Below are 12,972 nucleotides of genomic sequence, written 5' to 3' on the forward strand. Positions count from 1 at the left end.
CTCCTGCCCCCGCTGCACCCTCCTAGAGCAGAGGCCTGAGCACTAAGTTGCCTTTGGCTGAAACGAATCCATTCTGTTATACGCACACTTTCTTCAAGAAGGAAATTTATGGACCCCTGACAAGCCGCTGCAGACGCTGTGGGGAGGCCAGCAGCCAGCAGCACAGCTGGGTCGACCCAAGGCGGCCCCACAGCACCCCTCCCAGAACCCTCTGCCTTGGGAAGCCTTTGGAGAGGAGGTGGGGGTACATGCAGTCCCAGAAACACGGCCCCAAGCCTCCAGTAGGGGGGCTGGGTTTAAACTCAACCCTATTTGGAGGCGTAGAACTCTGACCACCCCCATCCAAAAGCTGGGCTCCCTGCCTGGGCGCCCCTTTATATGGCTCCTTCGGGCCACACCAAGGCCCAGGGTCAGTCAGTACGCACACAGGGGTCACAGAGGACGGAAGAGTGGGGTGGCCGCCTCTGTGCTCTTCTCAATGGGCAGGACTCCTCCAGATTACTTCTGCTCCAGGGCATGGGCCGCCCCACCCCCGCCCCACCCCCGCTAAGCCCTTGACTCGCAAACAGGACATCAGTCAAGCCCGCTCGCTCACCAGATCTGCTCCCACCACTCGCAGCCACCCCCCACCTCACGTTCCCTCCCCGCGGTGTCTCGACTCCCGGCTCCCGGCTGATTTATTTTTCTGCCAATTTCCCCGAGCTATGCAGAACCAATTACCGCCGAGCGCAGCGGCACCGCCGCCGCCAGATACACCACTCTGGCAGGCCCTCGGCGCACTACATTTTTCCTGTTATTTTTTTTAATTGAATTTTTAGGGTGGGGGGAGCAGTACGCAAACTCCATCTCAGGAAACTTAAGCCCTGGGGCCTGTCTCAGGTCACGTACTGCACACCCTGTGGTAATATAATATTTACTGCCCCGAGGGTGCCTCGGATGGGGCTGCCCCAGGCCAGGAGAGGGGCAGCCTTCATCCCCAGCTCGCCAGAGCATGGCGGAGGGGCATGTTCGGAGGGTGAAGGGGGGCCCGGGCCGGACTCCTGGGCTGGGCCTGCTGGGAAGGAGGCCTGAGTGGGCCTGAGGGCGGGGGCAGGCGGGTCTGGAGTGGGATATGGAGAGGCGAGCCAACCAGGGTGATTTATGCTCCCAGCCCGGGTTGGGAACTAAGAGGGACTGCCATGCAGACCACCAAAGGGAGATTTTCATGGAGGCCACCAGCCCAGCCAAGGCTCCCCAAGAAACAGTCGAGACCCGCAACTGCCACAAGCAAGGTGCCTCGGCCCTTTCCCACCCTGTAAAGCCCAAGGCAGGCCCAGAAAAAAGGGAGACCAGGGAGGGGAGGCCGATGACAGGGCCCCAACCCCAAGCAGGGGCAGTCACTCTACCAACCCTGGATGACTTGGAAACGACAGGCCAGCCCAGGGCAGGGTCCAGCACAGGCTAGGAGCAGAGCCAAGCTGTCCACGAGGTGGCTGTCTGCCCCCGCATGGAGTGGATGCCTTTATAGGGATGCTGCCTGGGAGGAGAGAGTATACAGCCTGAAAGATATGCTGGGCGCTGGGTCATTCATTCTGAAAGATACGCTGGGCGCTGGGTCATTCATTTCACTCCTCATTAGAAACAGCTCTGTTGGTCCTGACCAGAGGCTGGATCCAGGGATGAGGCCCAGCTCTGCCCTCAGGAAGGCCCTGGAACAGACAAGCTAGATCCGCCCCGTGAGATTTCTCAGAGTCTGGAGTACTTCCTGGAGGAAGAGGACTCAAGCTGCACTGGCAGGGTCGACAGAGTGGGTCAGGCCGAGCAGAGCAGGAAGGGCCTTCTGGCTGAAGAAGCAGAATGTGCAGAAAACAAGGCTCAGAGGCAGGGGGAGCACATGCGAAGGAGTGAACCAGCACGGAGGCTCCGAGGGGCCAGAGGGTGAGACTGCTGAGGTCCAGGAGCAGGCAGCGGAGACAGAGAAGTCCACGTGTCAGACGAGAGCTGGCTTTTCCTGAAGGCAACGGGAGCTGCTGCAGGGCTGGAGTGGAGGTGGCAGGGCACAGGCTTAGGAAGATCACAGAAAATGAGTAGGATGTGCTGGTGGACACCCAGGTATGGCTGGCAGATGGGTCCGTGGGTCAGGAGATGAGAGGAGAAGGCTGGGCGAAGGAGCAGAGTGGGCACAACTGGCACAGCGGGGAGAGGGGCTCCCAGGAGATGCGGCAGGAAGGGACCTGCGCAAACGAAGGGCGCTTGATGGTGGAGCGGTGGGCAGGGGCTGGCTGGAGGAATGGGTGAGCAGCTGGAGGTCATCTATGGCAAGCTGGCTCTTGTAATCCGCGCCCAGGTGCCCTGCTGTTGGCTGCAATGATGCACGACACAGAGCCGGGTCAGGGTGGGGAGCTCTCTTGCTGCAGCCCCAGGGCTACTGGTGGCTCAGATGGTGCTGAGGGAACCGACCTTCCACAGAGAGGCGTGCGTGCCCTCCCGAGGGGGTGGGACCCTCCTCATAAGCCCCTGACTTGAGACCAGGGCTCTCCGGGAGGCCCCCAGCCACCATCTATACCCAGGAGAGTGATTCAAGGGGACTAGGCTTTGGCAGAGGCATTTTGAGCCAAGTACATCAAGAACGGAGCACTGGGAGAGCGGGGCAGCGGCCCAGGGGCCTGGGACCCACCAGTCTCAGATGTGTCAGGCCCCTCGGACCTGCCAAGGTCCACACCGCGCATGAGTCACGAGCAGACCGTGGTGAACCCAGAGCCTTGGCCCGCCCTCCGCACCCGAGCCGTCAGGTTGGGCAGTGGGGCACAGCCAGGCACTCTGCGGCTGCCCCTGTTGACGGCACCCCCTCTAGCCTCACAGTGACCTCCGACCTCCAGACCACAGACGCCCACAGGCAACCGCTACTCAGCACTGCCAGCCCTGAGCGCCTCCCCCTCTACCAAACCTGCTCTTCTCCCACTGTCCCCCTCCAGAAATGGCCCAGCTCTCCACCCTCCTGCTCTGGCCAGAGCCAAGGGACCATTCTGGACCTTCCCTGGGCCCCCACACTCAATCCACCATCAAAGCCTGTCCAGGACAGAGCAGCACAGCGAGGGGTCAGCCACTTACTAGGGTGTGAATCTGGGCGATTAACCTCTCGGAGCCTGTTTTCCCATCTGTAAAATGTGGATCCCTCTACTTCCCACCTCATAAGATTCTTATGATCAGTTAATGCAGGTGAAATGCTCAGAACCACACCTGGCACAGAAAGTGGTCCCCATGAGGCTGTTACTCACCACAATGCCTCCTGCAGTCCACACTGCCCTCTGCTTCTCTCACCTATGTCCCCGAGTCCCCTGCCTGGGGTGATGCCCTCATCAGTCACCCCTCACCACCATCCCCAGCCCACCACCCTCACTGCAGCCAGAGTGAGTGTCTGAACCCCAGGAATCCCTGGGCCCCCGCTGCCCCCAGCTCTGGGCTTGCCTTAGCAACCCCCTGAGGCCTGTCCCAATGGGACTGCAGCTCCCCCCACAACCCCCAGGGGGCAGCAGGTATCCCAGGCTCCTGCGCCCATGCCCAGAAGTCCGTTCCCCAAAGGCTGACTCCTCCCCTCCAGAGTTCTCCTAGGGCACCGCTGCCTCCAGGAAGCGTCTATAGATGTGCATAAGATGCACCTGCTCTGAGCTCCGAGGGCACAGGTCTCAAGCCCCCAACACTTCCTTCATTTGCTCACTTCTGCCTCATCACCCCCGAGAGGGCTGAAGCTGCACCCTTGTAACGTGCTTTAGGTTCCTCGCTTGGAACCTGCCAGGTCTCAGGAAAGTTTAGAGAAGGAGTGAATGACTCATCTGGGCAGCAGGCCACAGGGCCATTTCTGATAAAGGTGTGCTTCCTACCTGGAGTACAAAGGACCAGAAGGGGCACTGGCAGGCAGCCAGGGGCTGGGGTGAGATGATTTAGAGGAGGGTGTAGAATATATTTGCATACATTCACACTTAATCCCATGGTAAGAAAATAGACTGCTGTCTATTATTAAGTCCATTTAATACCTGGGAAAACTGAGGCCCAGAGAAGTGAAATTGCCCAACGCCACAAAGGTGGATAACAGGACGAGAATCTAAGTCTCCTCGATGTTTCTTCTGCTTGATAATAATCACAGCTATCATTTATTAAATATGTCCTAAGGGCCAGGCATTTTGCTTGTGTGACATTATAAAGCAGTTACAATATTCTTAATGTCAGGCTGAAATGAGGAAACCAAGGTTCAGAGCAGGTGGGTGGTGAGCCCCAAATCACCCAGCTGTGGAGGAGAGGTTCAGATACTTCCCCTTCTACCAGGGCCCTGAACCCCCATTCTCCTTCACCCCTGGGGCTCCCTTTTCCTGAAGCTGACAATCAGCCATGTCAATAGAAGGCTAAACAGAAACACTGGTCCGCAACACAGCCTTGGGGGGAGGAGGGACGCCGTCACCCCCACCAGCCAGCTCCTCCTGGAGATTCCATCAGGGAAATAAGAGGTCGGGGATCAGAGACACAACGCTCCCCATTCAGGTGAGCCAGGCCGCCCTGGGCCCGCAGCTGCCGCTGCTGCAGGGAGATTTATGACCTGCTCTAAATGTCACCTTTTCAACTCCCCGCGCTGGCTCCACCACCTTTGGACTCAGCACGGGCTGGACTGCTAGCCAAGCGTGGCCGGGGAGACGTGCCATCGCTCACCGCCACACACGAACACTCCCGGGAAAGAGCCCGGCCAGCCAGAAGGGGAGGGCGCCGTGGGTGCCGGGCACCCCCTACCTGCAGCCTGCAATGAGTTCATCCATCAGCTGAGCCACCAGGGAGTCCACGTCCTCATCGGTGCACTGGGCCTTCAGGGCCAAGTGGACTTGCTCTAGGCCGGCTTCCTGTGGAACGGGCAGGCAGGGGTCAGGAAGGTCACCGTGGGGCGGACCCTCAATCCCCAGGTCCTGTCACCACAGCCCAGCCCCTGAACCAAAAAGGAAAGAACAGTGAGAGCCAAGAAGGCAGAGTACGGACCCCACAAGCCAGCGGCTGTCGCGGCTCGAGAACTTTCCAGGGTTCCCCGCCCCAAACATCCAAATTCCCAGACCGGGGACTCCCACCACGCTTGTGTATCTCACTCTCTGTGGCCCCGTCAAGCCAGGTCTCACAGGTAAGCGACCTCGGAGCCAGCTCCAGTTCCCACCTGGCACCCTCTCTCCTTTCCAAACCTTACCACCCAAGCAGGCTTGGATCCCATTCTCCTTCCTTTGGGAGCGCTCAGACAGCCTGCCCCAGTGGGCCTTCCCTCCCCAAACTCCTACTTGTGCCCCATTGCAACTGGTCTCCTCCAGGGAGCGCTCCAGCCCCAGGCCTCAGGCCTGAACTGGAAGACAGAGATCTCCCAACAGGTCAGCCTCAGGCCAAGGACTTGTCCCTCCATCCCCACCCCCTTGCCCACCTCTTCTGCCTTCCTGAGCCTGTGCTCCACCCTGGGCCCACCACACTGTGGACAGACAGGCTCTGGAAGGCACAGCCAGCCCCTTTCTGCCAGGCATGGCCTGGGAGAAGACAGAGGGCCAAGAAGATGCTGGACTTGCACAAAATCGACTCCGAGTTCTCCCAAACCTGGGTGTGGACTGGTCCCTCCCTCCCAGAGAACTGCAGGTTCAGGGAAAGTGTGGGTCATCATGGTCCCCATCTGGGGCCGACAACTCCTCCCAGACATTCTAAAACCCCGTTCCCCACTTCCCTTTCCACTTTCCCTTCTCACCATGCTCGCCTCCTCCACCTGTCCAAACCTCTCAATGCCCGCCCTCTACCCTGCTGCCCTTGTGGGCCCCCAAAGCATGTACAGCTGCCTCCCCCCGTTCTCACGGGCCACACACCTCATGGGTGAGCCTCCACCCCATGTGCACACAGAAATGTCCAGGGGCCACCACCAGGACCTTCTGCCCTTGGCCTCTCCCCTCTGCCCGCTTTGACTCTCCTCTGCTCTCTGGCCAAGAGCCAGGCCTGCAAATCCCAGCATCCACCAGTAACCTCCAGCCACATCCAGGACAGGACACACCCCTGACCTCACAGCCCTGCTCTTCTCCCCAGCTCCCAGCCTCTGGAGGCCCTCCTCATAGCCCCTGCTCCCCAGTCCAACAGACCACCAAGTCCTTGCAGCTCAACTTCCATTTTCTCCCTGAGGTTAGCTCCCTCCCAGAGCCACTCCCCTGGACCCCAACAAGGGCATCCTAACCAGCTCCCAACTCCCCTCACTGGATGCGGCCCCTCGCCGCCCTGAGTTGCTTTCCTGATGCTAACTGGCCTCCTCTCTCCTCTGAGCCCCACTCCCTAGGGACTCCTGGAGCAACATCTGAACTGAAATTCCAGCGTCTGTAGGAGAGGGGTGGATGAACCTGCCTACTCCTTTACTAAGCTGACCCCTGGAGACAGGGGCAGCATCCTGTTCATGTCCACCCTCTAGCTAGATGTTTCCAGCACAACGCTTGCTGTGCTAGGAGTCGAAAGCATTCGATGAATGAATGAATGAGTGGATGGATGGCTGCAGGCTCTGTCCTCTGCTCCCAGCTTGGTCTCTCTCAGCTCTTTCTCTGTGCCATCTCATACCTCAGACTAGAGATGATGCCCCCAGGGCTGGGCTCCCTCCCTCTCCTCTCTTCCCAGTGTGCAGGGCAGGATTGCAAGCCTGCCCTGGTCAGGACACAGGGACCACAGGCATCGTGAGGTCTGCAGGCTTAGCCCCTGTGGAGGCAGGACTAAAGACACCCCCGGGGCGGGAGGGGTGCATGCATGGGGTGCTGTGGGTGGTGCCAGCTTCCACTCACCAGCTGGTCAGCAATCCTGAGAAGCTGGTTCTGAGCCTCGACTCTGTGGCTGATGTCCTCCCAGTAAGATGACAGCACCACCACGGGCTTCACGTTGCCCCAGGGTAAGTAGTAATAGTGGCATCCTGGAAGAGCGCAAGGGCCTGGCGCTGAGCCGGAGCAGAGGAGTGGGGGGGACCGAGGTGGGGGCGGATGCAAACACCCACCCCCCAGCTAAGACACCTGTGGCATGACCCATATTCCCCAGCACCCGGACAAGGTGCCGAAAGTTCCCTTCACGCACTGAGCAGACAGCTGCTGCCCTCATCAGGACTCCTTAGCACATCAAAGCTGAGGGGCTGTCAGAAGGACCCGCAATCCCACGCTCTCCAAAGTCTCCACGCCAAGCCCCACACCCACCACGGAATGAGTGGTCGCCAAAGGTCAAGATCTAGGCCAACCACTGCTGGTGTCAGGAGCCCAGTCTATGGATCCCAGCCGGAGGGATGCACCTGGAGATGAGCACAGGGAGCCAGCACAGTGGGGAGCAGACTGGGAGTCCCCCGAACATGTGTGCCTTGGGGCGGGCCTCCAGAAGCTTTCCGCAGGGAATGAGACTTAGGGCTCGGCCCCTACTCTGAGGTCTGGGTCCCCTGCCAGGCACGCAGCCTCCAGCCTCACCATCAAAGACCGCCCGGCTGTACTGGGTGGTGGAGGCCAGCGGCAGGCAGGTGGTGTCGAACTTGTTGCCATAGTTCCCAATGCTGACCTCGAACTGGACGGCGTCATCGACGTCCTGCAGCATGGTGGCCGAGTAGAAGGCAGCAAAGAGCGAGTACTTGCGCCTCCGGAGGTACTTCTGGGGGCAGAGAGGGCAGCCTCGGGGTCACGAAGAGGAGGGACAGGAACATCAGTGCAGGGAGGGGTCACGTGGCTGGGAGGCCCTGGCTGAGCCTGGCACCCAATAAATCCTGGCTGGACGGGTGGGTGGCGAGTGCTCCGGCTCTGCACCAGAGCCCAGATTTGGTCAGTAACTGAGCAAACTCATTCCAGGCCTGTGTGTTTGGCCGTGTTCCTCTACTAAGGTCCACGCCTCCAAGGTCATGGAGCTCCTTAATCCAAACCAGCAGTGGAGGCACCACAACCCCGGGGAGCCTGGCCTCCTGCCTCTGCCTTTCCAGAAGGGGCTGAAGGCCGTAATCCACCGTGTCCCCCGACCCAGAACACCCACTCCGCACCACTCAGGCTCTCCACCACACCAGCCAGCCCTGCAGCATCGCAGGCTGCCACAGGCGTGGGATGAGTGAGCCCCATTGTCCCCGCTGGGCATCAGGCACCAGGCTGAGGATATGGCCAGCACCCAAGCACACATCCCAGCCTGAACCAAGATGACTTCACGATCCCCTCTGTGGAAGGCAGAGAGGAGAGGGGTTACATGACTGGTTTGCTGGTCAAGCACACAGTGATAATAGCTAACACTTATCGAGCGCCTACTGCATGCTGGTATGAATAAACTTCATTCTCACAACAATCTTTTGAGGTGAGTATAACTATTACTCCCACTTTACCTATAGGAAAACTGATACAACCGGTAAGTGGACAAGCCAGAAGTCAAACCAGCACCACTGACCACAGGGTGAGAAGGTATAAACCCTCATGAGGACTCCACATAGCTGCCTCCCAGAAATAAAGCCTGGTTCCACCACTTGCTGCTCTGCTACATTTGAGCCTCAGTGTTGTCATCTGTAAAATGGGGATACTCAGAGCAGCCACCTGGTGGGTGCTGGGAGGACTCAGTGACATGAGGAGTATCATCAGCATAGTGTCTGACACACAGTGATTCATAAGTGTTAGCTATTTTAAAATAGCCTCTCATCTTGCATCAAGCTCTAGACTTTAAAATACTTCTATTTATCTTCTTTTGACTCAGACGATAAAGAATCTCTCTGGAATGCAGGAGACTCAGGTTCGATCCCTGGGTCGGGAAGATCCCCTGGAGGAGGGCATGGCTACCCACTCCAGTACTCTTGAGTGGAGAATCCCATGGACAGAGGATCCTGGCAAGCTACAGTCCATGGGGTTGAAGAGAGTCGGACACGACTGAGCAACTAACACTTTCATTTCAGAAACACTTTTCACTTTTTATCTTCTTTGAGCCTCTGAACGTTCCTCGGGAAGGCAGACCAGGTGCTGGGTTACTCTGAGGCCCAGAGGTGTGAAGGCATATGAGTATGGGTGGAGCTGAGCCCTCCTCCACAAGCCCCACTTGGCCACTGCCCTCCTGGCCCCTCCCAGGGCCACGCCCCTCACCTCTACCCGAAGGATGTCATCGGCAGAGAGAGCCTCCACTTTCTGTTCGCTGCGCTCCACCAGCTTGGTCTCCAGGGAGAGCAGGAGCCGGCCTCGGTAGGCCACACCTTCTCCCTGAGAGGGGAAGAAGGGTCACCAGGAGCAGGGGCAGTGGAGGGGAGAAGGTGAAGGGAAGGAGCCTCATCTGGCCCAGAGGTCACCCATCTCCCAGGAAACCAGCAGGGCCCTGAGCCACAGCCCATCCCTCTGCGGATGAGGAAACGGTGGTCCAGAGGGTTCATGGGCCATGCCACCCTGACGGTCAGCACCCAGGTCCAACCTCGCCAGGGGAGAATGAAACTTGAGACAGAAGCTGGGCCCCTTGGGGGCCAGGAAAATTAGCAGGGGTGGGGGTGGGGGTTGGAGGGGATGTCAGGCTTGCCCTAAAGGAGAGGCAAAGAGAAGGGAGTGGGAGGGAAGAAGGGGCCAGGACGGGTCTGGGAGGAAGAAGGGGGTCTCTGAGCAGGTGGCTGCCTGGCCCTGGGCCCGCTCAAGCACCGCCAGGCCCTTGGAGTCCAGGCTGACCTCAGATACTGCCCAGGCAGGCCCCAGGATCTGGGCTCCTGTCTGGCTCACCTTGCCCGTGTTGAGCTCTGCATAGGGATCCGGGAAGCCAGTGAACTCCCTGGGGCTGCCATAGAGGTTGATGTAGCAGGGCCCGAAGGTGGGGAGGAAGCCTAGATGGTCATCCACTGGGAGACATAGACATAAGTGCAGATCAGAGGGGCCGGCCCAGCCGAAATGTCTAGCGCTCAACCCTGCTACCTTCAGGCCAAGCCCATCCCCGGTCTCAGCGCCTCACACGTGCACAGGATGCGGCCCCCACAAACGTGTAAAGGACAGTGACCCCCATGAGAGCTACCGCTGTCTCCCCTGCGGGACTTTAATCTTCACCATGTCGAGACATGGAGATTTGTATTGTTTTTATTAGTCTCATTGTATAAATGAGGAAGCTGAGGCCGAGAGATGAAAAGGAACACACGACCGCAAAGAGGCATGACCCCAGTGGTCTCACCTTCAAGTCCATGCACTCAGCCGGCATGCAAAGCTGGGCTCGGGCTCACTGCCCTGCCCCTCCCAGCTCACGCTCACCCCCTCCTCACCCTGCCCTTCCATCTGTGTCTCAGGCCATCCAGCCTATGGGGAGGCACAAAGAAGGCCCAAGAGCCTGGTCACCAGAGACATCATCTCCTGGACGCCAGGGAGGGGGCCCAACTCGATGTCGCCCCACACACAGGGCAGCCCCAGGCACATGTCTCCTCCACCCCTGTATCCTTATGAAGTTGAGACAGACCATTTAATAGCCTTGACTCATCCTGGCATCTCCTCCTTTTCCCCACTTTGTGCAAAGAAGGATCTTTCAGTGGAGCAAGTTGGAGGAGAGTTGGAGAATTACACTAATGATGAGACAAAATCTTTCCTCCACATCATTTCCATCCTTTTTTTTTGACGGCCCTCTTTTGTTAATGTCATGATTTTCCAGCTGACAGCCAAGTTTCCTAGGACGGGCCTTCAGTGGCCAAACTCTGAGAATCCTGAAAAGCCAGGAGGAAGAGGCCGTTTCCAGAATGGCAAAGGTGGGAGGTGGGCCCAGAAGCAGGTACTATCTGAGATGACTCTGAGTGCTCAGACCCTGGGGGGTGGGTTCCAGGGACCCTGGGCTTGAGCCTGTCCCTGAGCAGTAAGCTATTCCCAACTAGACGCAGGAGCATGCCTGTTCCAGAGCCCTGCACCCCGCATCACTCCTCCTCCAGTCCCCAGCACACACTCTGGCTTTCGGGTTGGGGGTGAAAGACCTGATGGAGCTGTTGTGAGCATGACTAATTATTTATACTAATCATCTTGACTATAATTTACCTTGCACATTTCAACTTCAAGAGTTTTCAGCTCACCCTGGCCTCCTCCCGGTCCCTGGGAGGACTCACACTTCCCCTTCCTCATCATGGACCCCCTGCCTGCTCCACCCCCCACCCTGCTAGAGAGAGTGAACCCATTTGAGTTCCAGGGCCCGGCACATTCGGCAAGGGGGTTAGAGAGTGGGAGGGAATTGCCTTTGAAGCGTTCCCAGCAATTTACATATTCCACCGTGGTTGAGAGGTAACAGCCAAAGTTAAGCTTGGGGATTGTGGTGGGGAATCTCCAGCCCACCACAGGCAAATGGAACACTTCCCCACAACCAGCACCCTTGCCCCTCCAGTAAAAACCTCGAGGCCCAACTCCCTCGTCATCCCGGAGGTGAGAGCACGTACATTCTGTGGCTGGAGGAAGCTTGACCACACCTGCAGGCTCCTCTGAAGCGTAAAGAAATGGAAGAGGGGTTAGGATGGGCATGGCTGGGTGGAGGACCGATTAGGTGAACGAGGCACTGTGGATAGACAGTTGGCAGACAGACAGAAGGAAATAGCTCCTGGACGGGAAACAGATGTGGGCCGAGATCCCAGGGGCAGCCCAGCTGTGAATTTATCACCCACTAAGTCATCAGTGCACCCGCCTCAGCCAGACAGAGTCCCAGTGCCTCCGCATGAGCGCCGCTGGCTGCCTGCAGGGCTGTATGTTCTGTCTGTCAATTGAAAACTTGACTCAATACATTCAAGGAATAACACAGGAAAAAAAATATATATATACATATATATATGCTTTGCCATATTATAGCCAGATAAGAGGGGAAAACAAAGTACAGATGCAAAGAAAGGATGAGGGAAACGTGAAAGGGCCAGAGCTAGGCACACACAGCTCTCCACCCCACAGGCAGGCTGACTGCATGGAGCGGAGGCATTTCAAGGCGCAAGATCTCCACCTAGTGTTCATTTCTAGAATTACCACTAAGGGCACCATGTTGCATTTTCACAACAGCAGGCACTGGGCAGAGTTCTGAAACAGGAGGCTTTTGGCACCTGCTGTTTTGAATGAAGCACAGTGCCAGACACTGTCCATTAGCTGAAGGTTCTACTCTTGGGTGCACCCTAAACGTGGGTAAGGAGGGTCTAGAAATAAGAGAAGCAAGGAAGGAGATGCTCTGGTAGACTTCCAACTGCACTTCAAGACAAGTACAAGACGCCCCCAAAGGAGTATGCGGTCCTCGGTCTCCTTCCATGGTCCTCTCTGGTCCTGCCTCTTGCCACACTCTGACCTTCCCTGTCTCCTCCTCCAACCATCCAAGTGTGGCCCAGTCTGGGGTCCTGATTGACCTGGGGTTGTGTTTGGTGAAATATCTATTTTCATTCACTGATCACCTCTACATATTTGTCTCCTTCAAGAAATAATACCTATTGCTATTTTCCTATAGCTCCATGATCAGAATTAAGAGCCAAGAGCTGAGCAAAACATTGCGGCAGGAAGGAAGAATGAGCAGAGACACAGGAAGAAAGGGCATGGAGAAGAGAGAACGTGGATACAAGGACAGAGCTGACCAAGTGAGCTGAGGTGGCCTGGAGGATGGGGGGAGCCTGCGGCCCTGGGACCCAGCCCCTCAGCTCTCCACAGCCGGCCTCAGCTAGGAATGCCGGCTGGCAGGAGTCAGAATGCATAGACCATAATTCATGGCCATTTTCATATCCACAGGAATAGGTTTTCATCAGGAGGGGAGTGAGGCCTCTGGTCATAGGAGAGTTTCAGCAACCACAGAGGACCGACCCGGGCACAGCTGCACCCCCAGGAGAGCACGACCAGGGCCCGCCGGAAGGAAACAGATTCCACTTTAAGCTCCTTCAAATGATTGCAAACAGGCCTGGCCAGTTATCTAGGGCTAATGAGGCCAAGGTCATAGTTCCAACCCCTGTGTGCTCCTCACAGGAGCAAATACAGCTTTCCACCCACAGACCAACTCTGCGTTCTGGCTGCAAACTAG

General features: G+C 57.6%; 1 protein-coding gene across 23 annotated transcripts in view; it reads right to left on the reverse strand.

Annotated features, from left to right (window-relative positions):
* The window catches only part of DYSF (dysferlin), a 222,141-nt gene that overhangs the window by 119,096 nt on the left and 90,073 nt on the right, over nt 1-12,972 (reverse strand). For 9 of the 23 annotated variants that reach the window (XM_040223965.1, XM_040223960.1, XM_040223958.1 and 6 more), the window contains 5 exons: nt 9,702-9,817; nt 9,087-9,200; nt 7,458-7,635; nt 6,798-6,922; nt 4,759-4,865 (listed from right to left, as the gene is read on the reverse strand). In XM_040223965.1, coding sequence (XP_040079899.1) covers nt 4,759-4,865; nt 6,798-6,922; nt 7,458-7,635; nt 9,087-9,200; nt 9,702-9,817 — 640 coding nt within the window. Of the gene's footprint in view, nt 1-4,758; nt 4,866-6,797; nt 6,923-7,457; nt 7,636-9,086; nt 9,201-9,701; nt 9,818-11,329; nt 11,417-12,972 lie in introns of all 23 variants that reach the window. The other 14 variants (XM_040223962.1, XM_040223956.1, XM_040223951.1 and 11 more) reach the window with 2 other exon arrangements.

Source organism: Oryx dammah, unplaced genomic scaffold (assembly GCF_014754425.2).
Source record: "Oryx dammah isolate SB20612 unplaced genomic scaffold, SCBI_Odam_1.1 HiC_scaffold_25, whole genome shotgun sequence".
NCBI lineage: Eukaryota > Metazoa > Chordata > Mammalia > Artiodactyla > Bovidae > Oryx > Oryx dammah.